The 16,114-nt window shown below is 43.1% G+C and overlaps 1 protein-coding gene across 4 annotated transcripts in view; it reads right to left on the bottom strand.

The window, feature by feature from the left end:
- The window catches only part of BLNK (B cell linker), a 111,323-nt gene that overhangs the window by 79,899 nt on the left and 15,310 nt on the right, over window positions 1–16,114 (bottom strand). The window contains exons 3-4 of one of the 4 annotated variants that reach the window (XM_080823284.1): window positions 15,375–15,502; window positions 14,415–14,494 (exon numbers count right to left, since the gene is read on the bottom strand). In XM_080823284.1, the coding sequence (XP_080679410.1) occupies window positions 14,415–14,437 (23 nt within the window). In that variant the 5' untranslated portion in view covers window positions 14,438–14,494; window positions 15,375–15,502. Of the gene's footprint in view, window positions 1–27; window positions 367–14,414; window positions 14,495–15,374; window positions 15,503–16,114 lie in introns of those variants that run through there. The other 3 variants (XM_080823285.1, XM_080823282.1, XM_080823283.1) reach the window with 3 other exon arrangements.

Raw genomic sequence — 16,114 nt, 5'->3', positions numbered from 1 at the left:
AGAAGTATTGGATGGGGAAAATCTTACCTCAACTTCTGACTGGCAGGGACAGTTATTTTATTAAGCTTGTCCATTCTTCTTGTTAATTATAAGAGCCACGAATAACTGTCAGTGGTCACGTCAGCAGTCTCTGGCCCTCCTAGGGAGAAGCATGGTACGCCTTTGATCTTAAGGGTCCCAGTCACTTAAGTCTGATTTCCGAGAGTGCAGGCTGCTGGCAAACACCCTACACTAGGGAGAAGTAAAACTTGCTCGAGCACATAGTCAAGTTTCATGTTTCTACATAATCATGTGATCTGGGTAGCCAGCCAGCTTGGCTGATTACTCCACGTTGTGTAAACTTTAATAGTGAAACCTATTGGACATGCAAATTTCTTTGCAGCTGCTTTCTTTTATAACCAGATTTGTAACCAGACCAGGGCTGGCTTCTGGCTGGTCACTACTTCCTGTTGTCTCAAACACATATAGTCCCTGTTTTCAGCAGGTGTCATTCTGTCCCCAGTAGCTTCCTGGGCTTAAAGGAAAGCAGAATAATCAATTCCATCAAAAGGTCTCTTTGGGACTTTCTGCTCATTTGCATAAATCCATGGATAAACTTTTCCACTTAAAGAACTGTGATACGGAAACGGCATTTCTGTACTGTCATTTAGAGAGCAGAAGGCAGTTTAAGGTCAGGGAGGAGGAAAATGAGAGGGATGGTTCCTTTTATGTCTGGGCACATGTCCCTGTGGCCAGAAAGAAAGCCCCGCTCACCTTTGTGAGGAAGGACACAGTAGAGACTCCAAGTCACCTCCCCTGTTACCCCAGGCCTGGCTGAAGATAGAGGAGGAAATGGGAGGCAGAGACAAAAGGAGAGACCTGAAGGAGGTGGGGTAGGGGAAGGGATGAGGAGAAGGGGAAGGTGGGGGTGGGGAGGCAGCAGAGGCTCTGGCAGAGGTAGAAGTGGTAAATGAATTTCTTCCCCTCTTCTTGGTACAAACAGAGGTTCTGTATTTCTCTAGATCAGTCTGGATTATTCACATTCATGTACTGCCTCTGAATTTCTAGTTTGACCAGATGTTCAGGCACAGAATATTCAGAGCTATTTAAGGGTGGGGCCCTTCTCCTTGGCCAAGCCACTGAATTGGCCAGGCCAGCGAGGGAGCAGACAATCTTTCATGAGAAAAATACAAGCACTTGCCCCTTCCAGTTGTTTATTTTCCCCAAACAATGATCTCAGTTTTCAACCCTGGATATCTTGCAGTGTGTCTGGAAGGAGTTCTAGAGCCTCACCCACCTGTCGCCATAGTTCTTAACTGAAAGAAACTAGTAGATGGGAAGGGTGAAGAGTGAAGGGAAGGGTTGCAATGTCATCAAGGATCAAGAAAATCAAGCCTCACTGAATGGGATGATGATAACCAACCTGTTTCTTCCAAATTACTGTAAAATGCACGCTATCAGCCACTTGACTTTTCTCTCAACCAACAAATCTGCTTCACACCTGGACTGGCAACTTATTTCCCCAGAGAAAAAAAGCAAGGGCAAGAGTTACACTTCTGCTTTTTCTTTTTACAGCCACTTCTTTCTTCTTTTTTACTGTATTTAGTCTGACATAATAAAAATGAGAGTCTGCTTTTCCAGACTGGACATTTTGCCAGTAGCAAAATGTGTGGTGTGTAGTGTGACCCCCATAGTGTTCCAGGTTGTCGCGACTGCTTGGCAGCTACAACCAGCTTCCCAAGAAGATTGGTGCAAGCCTGGAGATCGAGGATGCCAAGTCTTAGCTAAGGACTCATAAAAAGAGTGAAGCCACGCGACACGGTTTCCACAGCACGTGGAGAACAACCTACCATAATAAACACTCTGTCTCAATTTACACAGCACAGTGGACATGAAAATTAATGTCTAGATGAACAGATGAAAAATGGATTATCCCAACCTTAGAGAAAATTTGGAATCCTATATACTGTTGATAAAATTCACATAGGTACAATCACTCTGGAAACAGGCTGGTAGCACTAAAGTAATTTGGGTCATAGACATAACAAAGCAGTACAAATATACCATGTACACCAAGGTCATGCGCAAATTGTTTTGGAAGCACCATTTCTAACAGAAAATTTTAAAACACTGGAAATAACCCAATTGCCCATCAACAGGAGAAAGAATACATTAATTGTGGCATATCGATGCTATGGAGTCCTATTCAACAATGACAATGAGTGAAGTGTAATTGCATCAGTACGGATAAATAACAAAAATAATTTTTGCAATAAAGGCAAGTTAAAGAAGATCACACATCATGATTCCAGTTATAGTAAGTAAAGTATAGTAAAGACATGTGAAAGTAACTAATATATTATTTAAGACACACACCCATATGGTCAGAGGGAGGGAACGATAAATGTAAAAATCAGGTGAGTGGTTACCAGGGAGGGGTGCTGGAGTAAAGGGGCACACAGGGCTTCAAAGGCAATGGTGGTGTCCTACTTCTTACGTTGAGTGGCAGGTATATAGGTACCTACTGTAGGTATTAAACATTTAACAAAAATAAATAAAAGAAGATATGGTCTAGAATTATGGGGCAAAGCCAGGACCACCTAAGTCTCAGTCTATGAGATGCTGAGACTTGAGAGTAAGAAGACACACTATACTGGAGCTTGGGGATGAGACCCCACCAACCTCAGTTTCTCTTGGGTCTTTCCTTGCATCTATGAATGACAACAAACAACAACATGCTACGGAATGCTTTCCATGTTTCCATATGATGACACCCACTTCACATGGGAAGAAACCGATTTGTAGGAAGGTAAGGGAACTGGCTCAGAGTTCCACAACTGGGACTCAAACCCAAGCCTGTTTCTGTAGTCAAAGCTGAGAATCACAGGGCTTTCCCATCACAAGAGAGGTCTGTGATTCAGCAGAGGGTCCAGCTCTGCAACAGAGGCACCAACTTATCCATGACCTTGGTTGAATCACTTAGTCTCCCTGACCTCAACTTCTCGTCTTTAGAGAACAGAAAAGGGATTCAAGGAGAACTCAGGCTCCTTCTGACTTGGCATCTTGGACACTGGCCCATATGCACAGAAACTGGATTCCACCAGGGGAAACACCTGAACAGTTTCCAGAAGAGAAGCCTGTGATGGTCTTTACTAGATTGCTTCCCAGTGAGGGACTAGGTGGTTATGGCAGGTTACAGAGCCTTGGAAGTAGTATCAGTCTTCACCAGAACTGAAAATTCAGCCATTCTGCTCTGCGATCCAACTGCTGATGGCTTTTCTCCTGCTAGGACTGGTTTAGACACACTGCCAAAGTAGGCAAGTGGTGATGTTGGCACTATGTAGTATGGTTGTTTTTTTTTTTTAAGATTTATTTATTTTAGAGAGAGCTTGCACATGCAAGCAAGGAGAAGGGCAGAAGGAGAGGGAGAGAGGCTCTCAAGCTGACTCCCCACTAAGTGTGGAGCCTGACATAGGGCTGGATCTCACCACCCCGAGATCATGACCTGAGCCGAAACCAAGAGTCAGATGCTTAACCAACTGAGCCTCCCAAGCACCTGGGTTCTGTGTTCCTAACCATAACCTACTCCCACGGTGGTCAGCCTCACAGCAATTCTGAGGGGGGCTACTATTATCATTCATAATGTGAAGTCTGAGCCTCAGAAAGGTGACATAACTTACCTAAGCCCACCTCGTCTTCCTGCTCCCTAAGCCCGGCCCCCTAATGCTCAAACCATTCACTCTTTTTCCTTCTCTTGTGCTGGCTCTCTTCCGTGGGGTGGGATGAGGTGGGTGTCCTGTAGGCGCCGTGGCCCTGGCAGTTTTCTGACACTGCTAGTCAGGCCTATGCCTGGTTAACTGGGCAGTGCTCATGGACAGCCCAGACAGAGGCAGGTCGGGAGGAAGCTGAGGGAGGAAGCCTGGCTCAGAGAGCAAAAAATAGCAGAAGAGGCCAGAAAAGGCAGAGAGAGAAAAGGAAGTGTGGCCGATGCAGACTGTCTGTTTTCCTCCTTTGTGGGGAGTAGAGTCAGGAAGGGAGAAAGAAGGGAGAAAGGAAGAAGGAAGGAAGATGAGAGCACATCGGTGACCTGAGCAAATGCGCACGGGCTCTTTGCAGCTCAAGGCTTCACATTTTGTGAGACAAATCCCCTCCCTATTTTACCCATTCAGTAAACTCAAAATTCCGTATGTTAAATTGGCCTGGAGGGCAAGATCTGTTTCACTAGGAGACCAGCTTGGACCTTAACAGCCTTTACTCTTATATCATCTAGGTCCCTAGTTGGCAGGGACATTAGAGTAGCCTGTTGTCAGGATGGACAACTCCTGGGCCAGTGTCATCACCCCCTCCCTTGCCTCCAGCCTCAAAGCCAATCTGCTGACCAGATTCTCCTTTGTAGTATGCACATGGTCACCCCAGCCTCATGCCAGCCTGAGCCCTCACCAGGATCACCGCTCAACCTCCTACGACTCCTTGGTAGCCAGATCCACCCTCATTCTTGTTCCCAGCCCACATTCCCAGCTGATGACTCTTCTTAAGGATTCAGAGGCTTTTCTCTTAGAACCGAGTACGAATGTCATTCATGCTCCTCTGTGACCCAGCCTCACCTTCAGATACATCTTATTTCTCATTATGTCCCAGCAGGGGAGCATCCCTTTGGGGGTCTTCAAACACTCTTTTCTCCTCATCAGTCACACAGCCCAGCCACCAGCCAGCAACAGGGCGGGAAGCAGATACCAAGAATCTGTGGCAGTTAGGAGGCCCGGTTATTCCCATCAGTCAGGGCTGTGATGAAGCCAGAGAACAGACAAGGGTGGGGATGCAGAGTGCTCTGTGCAAGGAACCGGAGCATCAGAGGTATAGAGAGCCAAGGTAAGGCTCACAGCCTCCAGGGCTTTGAGCTTCCAGAGGCCAGAAGTCCTTGGTAGCAGATGCTCTGATTATTATTTTCTGTTATCTTTTATAAAGTGAGCCTTAACTAATTCATAGTCTTCCAATCCAGGCAGTCCACCTGGGTTTAAAGGGTTGCAAAACAAAAGCAGACTTGAGCAGATGGGGAGACATTTCATATCCTTGGGTAAAATGACTCAATATCATGAAGGTGTCCATTATCTCCAATTAATATATAAATTCAATATGATGCCAAAAGATAAAACTAGATTCAAACCTCAAACCACCTACCAAAAACAATTCCCAATGGATCAGAGCCAAGTGTAAGAATGAAGAAAACACAGTTAAATTTGACAACCTTCTGACTTTAAATCCAGAGGCAATAAAAGATTGATAAATTTAACAGAGAAACATAAAGAAATTTTTCATGGTGTAAAAAACATCATAAGCGACTCTTAATCTCACAAAACAAACTGAGGGTTGCTGAGGGCATGGGGGTATGGAGAGGGTGGTTGGGTTATGGACGTTGGGGAAGGTATGTGCTATGGTGAGTGCTGTGAAGTGTGTAAACCTGGCGATTCACAGACCTGTACCCCTGGGCCCAATAGTACATTATATGTTAATAAAAAAATTAAAAATTTAAAAAAAATCATAAGCAGCATCAAAAGACAAAGAACAAATTTGGAGTAAAGAACTGCATTATGCATCACACATAACAAATACAGAGATGTCTAGAGATAATACTAATATTAGTACTATGTACAGAGATCAGAGAGATATACATTTCTAATAGATAAAGAGCTCCTGCAAACTGAGATGGAAAAAAAGAAAAACCAAGATACAAGGTGGTCAAAAACCATGACCATGAATGGCAAGAGGTCTCTGAACGAATGAGAAGATGCTCACTCACACTCCTCTGAAAAGAAAGACGATCACCAGGATGAAGAGACAGCTCACATATCAGACTGACAAAAATCTAAAAGTCTGATGGCAGGGTGCTCTGAGGACACGGGCACCCTTTGCAGACAGCACGTGACAGTCTTTACAGAGGGGCGCTGGCCACGCCTAACAAAACTGCATGAATTGACCTTCCGACTCAGCCACCTCACCTTTAGGGCCTTCCCCTGCAGATGCACGTGCATGCCCGCCAGCCCCCCAGGCCACATCTGCACAGTTATTACTGTTTTACTTGCAACAGCTAAAGGTCGGGAAACCTAAATGGCTATTAGTGGGTTCTGGCTGAATAAATTTTGACCCATCTTTATGGGAGAGTTCAGTGTAACCATACGAAAAGGTGTGAGCTCCAGGATTCTCAAGGTCTGGATAGTGTCAGTTGCTTCTGTTTTTGTTTCTATTAAGAAGATAGAGAAAGTTTATAGACACACACTTACTGCAAAAATAAACATAAACACGGGAAGGATAAACGAGCTGCTAATGAAAATGGTCACCAAGAGGAGGCAAAAGGGAGCTGGAAACAGCAGAAGTGATAAGGATTAGACTCTCTGAATCTTTTTATGGAATTTCAACTTTTAAACTAGGTTTGACATGTCCTAAAAACAAAAGTATGGCAAGCATTTTGAAAAAGGCAAACCTTACCTATGAAAATAAACAGAAACAAATGAATGTAAGTGATAACATATCCCAGAGAAGAGGATTATCTTGACTCTTGGACAGAGTCCTCTGTACCTCCTCAATAAAATATTTTCTAAGAATGAAAATAACTGCAAAGAAATCTCAAATTCCACTCACTCCTTTGACTCTGAGTAGTAACATATCGATGAGGATTTCTGAAATGATGTCAAGCTATGAAAATCCACAGAGGGACCTGAAATGCACCTGAAATCCCCAAGGAAAAGATGCCAGTCTGAGAAGGTTACAACTTGTATGGTTCCAACTAGATGATATTCTTGAAAAGGCAAAATGATGGAGCGAAGGAAAAAGATCAGTGGTGGTCAGTCCTATAGTCTCTTGCACATTATTGCTCTGCTTCCCACTGCATGTCTTACCTGTCTGCACCCAGAGCCCTGGCCTCCCCATGCCTCACCAACATCTCCTTTCCTGCTGGCCCTGGGATGGTTCTCTGGACAGTGGTATCCCACTGTAGTGCAGGACCCAGATTACCCAGACTGCAAAGTGCCTTTAAATTCGGTTACATTTCATGGCCTTACAGTCAATCATATTTTGTCAGATCTGGAATAGGCCTTAGAGAAGGAGTTACCAGGTTCAGCCAATAAAAACACAGAATGCCCAGATCATTGAAGATGGCCAACAGATACTTTTTTAGTAAAAGCATGTCCCGAATACTGCATCATGTCCTGTATTTTATCTAGCATTCCAAAGATGAAGAAATCAAGGCCCAGAAGGTGAACTGATTTGCAAAAGTCCACTTTAGAGAAAGACCACAAACCAGAAAAAAAGCAATAGCAGAAAGAATGAAGACCTCCTTATTCCCAACTGATGTACAGTGTTCTGTTTTGCAAAGACAACGTCTGTGGTCAAGACATTTTGAATTAGAGCAGGGAATCAGATTGCTTATGAAAAAATGTACATGCTTTTCTCTTTATTTATTCTATTTACAATTTTTTAACTTAATAATTTTGTTCCCAAAGTGAAATGGCTTAAATGTATCTTCATAGCTCCAACCTCAGGTTACCTGAATGGAAGAATTCAAATTCCCTTTTAAGAAATGGTGTATCAGGGATTGACAGACTGGGAACAACCAAGCACGCCTGTGCTAGCCTTAGAGTTGTAATGAGAAAACTCAATACATCACTATCATCCTCCCAGAGCATGACTTCCTGTCTCCTGTGATTTCAACATTTTTTTTTTAAAGATTTTATTTATTTGACAGAGATCACAAGTAGGCAGAGAGGCAGGCAGAGAGAGAGGAAGGGAAACAGGCTCCCCGCTGAGCAGAGAGCCCGCTGTGGGGCTCGATCCCAGGACCCTGGGATCATGACCCGAGCCAAAGGCAGAGGCTTTAATCCACTGAGCCACCCAGGAGCCCCTCAACATTTTTTTTTAAAGATTTAATTTATTTGTTTGACAGAGAGAGAGAGAGAGAGCACAAGCAGGGGGAGCGGCAGGCAGAGGGAGGGAGAGAAGCAAGCTCCCCACTGAGCAGGGAAGCCCAATGTGAGACTCGATCCCAAGACCAAGATCTCAAGTCATGGGATCATGACTTGAGCTGAAGGCAGATGCTTCACCCCCTAAGCCATCCAGGAACTCCTCAATATTTTTCTCTTCTGTAAGTCAGAGGACCCCTCATGTAAAATGTAACAAATATTTACAGAAAGCCATGTTATATAAAGAAATCGTCATAAATGTTCTATAACATTACTATTTAAAGAAATCTGTCAAATCAATCAATAAATGGTTAATCGCCCAGTAGAAGAGTGAGCAGAGAGCACAAAAGGTTAGCTCACAAAAGAAGAGGGGCAAATGGCTGATAAGGAAGCTCACAGTCTCACTAAAGCAAAGAAACAAATTAAAGTGAGTATAAGTACCATCTTTTGAATCTATCAAATTGGTTCAGCTTTTAAGAAGTGATCAGCTTCAAGTTTGTCAAAGGCACTATGAAATGGGTACCCTTGTGGCAGGCAGGACTACAGATCAAAAGAAACATCCCAGAAGGCAATTTGGATCTTAAAATGTTAATATGCTCAAAAGAATAAAGTAAAATTTTGGAAATTTTTCCTGAGTGTAGAGTTATTTACAATAGTGCAGAATTAGAAATGATGTAATCATCTAACAATAATGTAGTAACTAACATGCAAGGTGCCCAGGTGGCTCTGGCTTAGTGGGTTGCTGGATCTAGCTCATACTAGCTCTTGGAAGACCATTAAATTTTCAGAAATGTTGTCAGCCTATTGTTAATATAGCCATTATTTGAAAAATAAATTAAATAAGCTTTAAATAAGTTATATTTAAGACAAAGGCAGTAGATATTCAAAACTCATCTCTTTCTGATTATTTTAATATATTTTACTAATCTCTGTGCTCTTGAGATTATGCACCCCTATGGCATCTGTCTCTAAGGTGGGAAGATGATGTAGCAGTCGGCCACGGTACATCTCTTCCCAACTCCATGTTCAGTGACACTGTTGGAGCTTGAAAGCAGCCATGGTCAAAGTATTTACACCACAGGAGTTGGCAGAAACTACAAAACAGGACTGTTCAGGTTTTTGTTTGAAAGCTAATTATTAAACTTTTCCAACACACCATCATTCCAGCTGCTCCAACCTCAGTTTCAAGTACGATGGGATGGTGACAGCACCCTGAAAAATGTGAGGTCCACCCCCGCATTGTGGAATATTTTGGCCACATCTCCATCCCTAGAGCCAACACCAAGGCAAGGGGGAAGTGATACCCATCTTCCATCTTGGAGCTGGGTTAGAGGCCCACCCATGATCCCCACACAAAAGTCAGGGGCTGTCATTGGAAGAAGGGAGAATGGCCACCAGAGAACCCTCAAAATATAGCCCCCATGGCTTGTAAAGCAGGAGCTTACACTTAGTATCTATGTCCCCAACCCACCTCAAGGTCTCTTTCTTCTATACATCGTGGACAAGAGGCAAGTGGTTCTGGACTAGTGAAGATCTTGGTATGTGGGGAGAGAACCAAGAACCTATGGGTAGGTTCTGATCTGAGACTTCTTCCTCACAGTCTCCAATCTTCCCCTGTGGTGGGATGATGTTCCCACTGTCTTCCCCTAGTTCCCAGTTTTTACTGTTCATAGTTTGCTTCCAACATAGACAAAGGAGACACACATTCTTGAGTAGGTTCCTGAAATTTTAAAAAATGAACTTAAATTATTTTTTCTTTAAAGGGTTCCTAATCAAGTGGGGGAGACATACAGAGAAATGATTATGAACGACGTGAAGTATGCTTTCACAGAAAGAGACAGATATATGCTGCACTGAGAGCTAGTGGGGAGTTCAAAAAACAGGGACAGCTCCCCAGAGAAGAGGACCTGTGGGCTGGAGCTTTCCATACGAATAGGAAGCTTGTGGAGAGGAGCAAAGACAGACTTTCTCTTCTAAGGGAACAATATGAGCTCTGGCACCACAAGGTCACCCAGCTTCATTTGCTCTCTTTTTCCAAAACTCCAGATACCTCAAGAAAATTTCCCCTTCTCTCTTGCTCTCCTTTCCATTCTGGGCCACAAATAGACCCACACATGGGAATGCCACCAAAGCACTGTGTGGTACACCCCTGCACAGGGGAGGAAGAGCACCCGGGCTTTGAAGTGGATCAACCAAGGGTCTGGGTCACTGACGGGACCCCCAGGCTCCTTGGAAGCCTCCAGCTGCTTCCACCGCCTCCTTACATGAAACCCGTCCCTCTTCCAGGGAAGCACTCAAAGGAAACAGGCTTTACTTCTTTAGCGCTTTAGCTCTTCCCTTTGGCTCAATTACTGTATCTCCATAGCAGACATTTCTGCAACAGTCTTTTAAGCCTGGGGACCAAAGCCCCATTTATAGCTTTGCTTCTATGGGAAAAAGTGCTTTCAAGTTCCAAACAACCAACTTACAAATAAATGATTGAACTCGATGAGCTTCCTGTGATACTTTGCACACTTCAGTGCGAAAGGCTGGTAAGTATGTGTGTGTCTGAACATTTCTAAATATGGGCGCCAGGTGCTACATTTTCAGACCAACCAAGTGTGACATTTTTTTCTTTCTTAAAGCAACAGAATCATCTCTTGGGTGAACACATATCTGTTTAAGAGAAAATTGGTGAAAGAAATAGCCGGACCAAAAATATAATATAGTAACGTTGAGAATTCAGGGAGAGAGGTAGGTACTTGCAGAGTATAAGAAAAGAGGCTCATTTATTTTTTAGCTTTCTTATTACAGGCTCAGGCAAAACAGTAAGGCACCTGCAAGCATGGAGAGAGAGGCGTTAAAGCCACTGAGCAGCTGTTTTACTTTGAGTCTAGCAGTCACCAAGATGAGGACGCTCATCCGCTGCAAAGCAAATCTGGACACACCAAAGTTTTTAAACCACACAGTGGAGGGAGCACAGAGTCTGTCTCCCTGAGAAGTCAATAGCATCAGATAATGCACTCATCAGAGAGGGTGACCATGCAAATTGCTTTTTTGCATCAAAAGAAGACTCTTGGGCTCAATACTTGATTCATTTCACTCTCCCACCCTTGCTTCCGCTCTTTGCTACACCTTGACCTTCTCTGTTCTGTCTCTTTATTTTTCTCTCATTTCCTCTGGGTAGAGGGGATGACGTGGTTGAAATTAATGTTCCTGAACCAAAGACATTATTTCAACTATGTTTTTATTCCTTTCACAACTATTTATTTGCTGTTGTTTATTCAAGATTCATACTTTTGTCTATACATTGGCATGATGAAGCATTTTTCCCCCATAAACATTGACACGTAAACTTCTACATCCCTGAATGGTAGGTGTTTTTTTAAATTAACATATGCTGTACTATTAGTTTCAGAAGTAGAATTTAGTGATTTATCAGTTGCAAATAACACCCAGTACTCATTCCATCAAGGGCCCTCGTTAATGCTCATCACCCAGTGGCCCCATCCCTCAACCCACCTCCCTTCCAGCAACCTTCAGTTTGTTTCCTATAGTTAAGAGTCTCTTAATGGTTTGCCTCCCTCTCTGTTTTCGTCTTATTTTATTCTTCCTTCCCTTCCCCCATGTTTATCTGCTTTGTTTCTTAAATTCCACATATGAATGAAATCATATGGTAGTCATCTTTCCCTGACTGATCTATTTCACTTAGCATAAGTGAAAGTTCCATCCACATCATTGCAAATGGGAAGATTTTGTTCTTTTTGGTGGTTGAGTAATATTCCATTGTATGTATATGTGTGTGTGTGTATATATACATATACATACATATATACCACACCTCCTTTATCCATTCATCTGTCGATGGACATCTGGGCTTTTTCCATGTTTGGCTCTTATAGACATTGCTGCCATAAACACTGGGGTATAGGTGCCCCTTGGAATCACTACATTTGTATCCTTTGGATAAATACCTAGTAGTGTAATTGCTGGGTCTTACAGTAGTCCTATTTTTAACTTTTTGAGGAACCTCTGTTTTGTTTTCCAGAGTGGCTGCACCATTTTGCATTCCCACCAACAGTGTAAGAGAGTTCCTCTTTCTCTGAATGGCAGGCATTAAAAAAAAAAACAAACCTGATAAAGACCAAATTAAAAATTTAAAAAATAACTTACTTGCCCTTCTGAACAAAGTCCAATATTTCATAGTGAGCAGGACCGACTATATATTTTGTGGGATCTGGTGCAAAATGAAAATGTGAGGCTCCTTGCTCAAAAATTATTAAGAATTTCAAGACAGTGACAGCAGAACATTGAACCAAGTAGAGGGCTCTTTTGAGGGTGGGGCCCTAGGTGACCACACACCTGTGGAGCTGGCCCTGCTGAAGGGTTTTTATGAACGAGAATACATATGCATAGACCCAGGCACAATTCCCTAAGCTGGTATAGAATTAACCAAAAATTCATGGTGAAAATGTAATAATGTGATCTCACAAAAAAGTGCAAACATCGTGTGGTGGTTTCCAATACACTTCCTGAGAATTCACTTATTTATAATGACTGACACAGAGAAAATACTGTAATTCGTTACAGCACCTGGGCCAACTGATGAATGGGGTGTTCTGGGTGATCTGTTTTCAAATTTTTAGAACACAACAAAATACACTTAAAATGTGCTAAACATGGAAGGAATTTTGTCCTTGGAGCCTTGCAGCATTTTTGTTCTCAAAAATACGGAAGGCGTCACGAATTTGCGAGTCATCCTTGTGTGGGGGCAATGTTACTCTTCTCTGTATCATTCCCGTTTTAGTATATGTGCTGCTGAAGCGAAGGCCTGGAAGGAATTTTGAAGTCACCCTTCCCCCGGGGCTGGAAGCATCTGTAATAAGGTATGTGGAAGAGCTCTGCGTGCTGGGAACTGAGATCTGCCTTAGCCACTGTGTCATTGTAACTGATCAATGCAGGCGCGGGTACAGTCAGGTTCACAGCCGAGTGCATTCTGAAGAACAGGTTTCTCTGGTTCCAACAACTCAAATCACAGTGATATTTTTCTTCCTTAAGTGCCCCACACCTGCCACCCAAACGGTAGTTTCATTCTCTCCTGGCTCTTCTGCTGCTGGTCTCATGGACCAGCCCCTTCCCCTCCCACCGCCAACTCCTGCTGTTGGTCTCATGGACCTCCCCTGCACATCCTCATCAACTCCTACCAAGTCCCCATCCAATATCCCCATCCCCTGTCCTCCTAGGCAATCTCTCTTCCCCTTGTGATAATGGAGTCATTGTCCCACGTCCTTTCTTGCAAACTTGGCAGAATAGCAGTGGCATCTTCCTCTGCCCACACTTCTGCTGGCTTCAAAGTGGGGAGGGGCATTTGTCCCCAGGAATGGGGAAGGGTCACTGCCAAGACTCAAGGCACAGCTGTCTCCAGCAGGACTGGTTGCAGATGATGCAGACTGATGCAGACTGCATTCCCCGGGGGGCAAACACAAGCCACCATCATATATTTACACTTCTTCCTCAATTGCCCACTCCAGTCTTCAACCTAGTCTCACGTGAGCATGAGGCCTGCATTTATGAGTATCGCTGCTTCAGAGATGAGGAAGCTGGGCACCCTAAGACGACAAGGGACTCTGACCAAGCACTATACTACCCGACGCTCCGCCTTTATTCTGTACTGCCCACAAAACATTGTTGCAAAGTAAATTATAAAGCAGCAAGTTTTTAACATTTTCTAGGAAATAATTATATTTACAAGGTTGCAAATAAATGCATTCACTCTCCTTCTGGTTCTCCCTTCCTCCACCAAGATCCCCCTCACCTACTCCTGCTGATTCACCTCCTTCTCCCTCAAAACCCAGTGGATGATCTAACTTCCTAGTCTTCTCTTCCTTCCTCTACTCAAATGCTGTCAGAAAACAGACTAATAAGCAGAAAAGCAGCAAACCCACAACACTCACCAGTAAGGAGAAAGAAGCTAACCATCTCCAAAGAAGTTGGAAGGATTTCCAGAAGGTTAATAAATTGAAAAATCTAGAACTGTGTTGCCTAAATTAACTGGCAATGCTGTACCAACTTGTAAAACTTCAAATAACAAATGTGCCCACAGATCGGTATAGCTTATAAAGCTCTTTCATATATATATATATATATATATATTTAAAGATTTTGTTTATTTATTTATTTGACAGATCACAAGTAGGCAGAGAGGCAGGCAGAGAGAGAGAGAGAGAGAGAGAGAAGGAAGCAGGCTCCCTGCTAAGCAGAGAGCCCGATGCGGGACGCGATCCCAGGGCCCTGGGATCATGACCTGAGCCGAAGGCAGAGGCTTTAACCCACTGAGCCACCCAGGCGCCCTCTTTCACATATATTAAAGCATGTGAACTTCACAATATAGTATGACATAGATGCTATTATTAGACCCATTTTACAGAGGAAAAAACCGAGGCACAGAGCACTTAAATTACTGGCCCACCATTACTCAGCAGAAGTGAAGTCAGGTTTTCTGACCTGGGAGTCTGTGTTCTTTCCATTCTTCCACACAGTTGATTGTTGAACTACATTTTCAGGACAATGCACCTGTATTTCTTCTTTTTCCAAACGACAAGAGACACAATTCAGAAAGAGCTACAAGCCTCATCTAAAGTCTTGCAGCTTGGATATCCTCCTGCTGCCAAATTTAGAAGTCTCTGACCTTCTTTCAAAACTTAAGTAGGTTTCAAATCAGTGGAGAAAATATGGATTATTTAATAAAAGAATCTAGGACAACTAGGAAGCTACTTGGGGGAAAGAAACTTGGATCCAATACCCCACTTTTACACAAAAATAAATTCCAGGCAGATTAAAGATGTAACCATGAAAATAAAACTATAAAAAAAACTAAAGGAGAACATGAATTTTGTTTTCCTTTCAGAGTCTCAGTGTGGGAAAGGGCTTTCCAAATCTGACACAAAATGTAAAAGTCATAAAAGAGAAGATCAGTATATTGGTAATATAAAAAAATCTGTATGTTTAAAGAGCACCACCATTAGCCAAATCAAAAGTCAGAGAACAAATATGGGCAAGTATTTGCAACCTATATGCAGGAAAAGGCTAATTTTGTAATAGGTAACCGAATCCCAGAAATCAATAAAAAAAACCACACCCAGTGGAAAAATGGGCACAAGATATAAATGGATGGTTTGCAGAATTAGAGCCCTTAAAGAGATGGAAAAGATGCATGAACTAACTCATATTAAGGAAAATACAAATAAAAACTCCACTGAGATACCTTTCTCTGCATGTCCAATTGGCAAAGATCCCCAAAGTCTGTTAAGACACTGGGAGTTAACAGGATGAGAAAATGGGTCCATTCCCACTTCTCTGTTGTAAACCTAAGTGTAAATTAGTATATCCTAAATGGAGAGAAATTAGCAGATGTGCAAGATCTATAAAAATTTAAATGCACATTGGAGGATTTCCGCCAATTACCTGTCACCAAGGGTGGATGGTGAACCTCTACTTGGCTCCAAACCTTGCTGTCGCTCAGCACCAGAGCTGGAGGAGACCAAGGCCAGAGCAGCCCCTGCCTATATGCTCAACAGACATTCAGTGAGTACCTGTGAATACAAGTAACACTTAACTTTCCTGGTAAACTGGAAGAAACTGTATAATATGCATGCTTTATGTATGAGGGGACTGTGGCTCAGAGAAGTTAAGTTGCCTGTCCAAGGCCACACAGCTGCTAAGCGGCAATCCAGGCTCAAAGCCAGAACACACCTCTTTCCCTACAGAACTCCTGCCTCCAGCAGCTTCCTCTGCCCTTTTAGGTTGCCATCTGAAATCCCAAAAGCTCCGTAAAAGGAGGAACCCATGTGACACAATGGAGATCCCTAAAATTTGCTGAGCCAATGAATGGATGGGGCAATCCCATGCTGGCCTTTGTGGATAAAGAAGATGCTGCCCTTTCCCTGCATAGAGAAAAAAAGAAATTACAAAGCAGGAAGTGAAGGGGTGAGTTTCAGGAAAATACAAATATTGGGTCCAGAACAATGGACAAAAAACAAAAGAAAACCCAAAATCCTATTTGCTTGCTTCAACTGTACATTGTCACATAACTATCTGTTCTCTACTGAGAACTTTGGCCATATCCCTGGCTACAAAGAACAACTATCTGAGTTTTTAGAACATCAGGGACCAGGCTCCATCCCAAGCCAAGGGAGGCTGAGTCT

Source organism: Martes martes (genome assembly GCF_963455335.1).
Source record: "Martes martes genome assembly, chromosome: 14".
NCBI classification, from domain to species: Eukaryota; Metazoa; Chordata; class Mammalia; order Carnivora; family Mustelidae; genus Martes; species Martes martes.
Note: the sequence above shows the minus strand (reverse complement) of the source record. Positions and strands in the feature narration are given on the sequence as shown.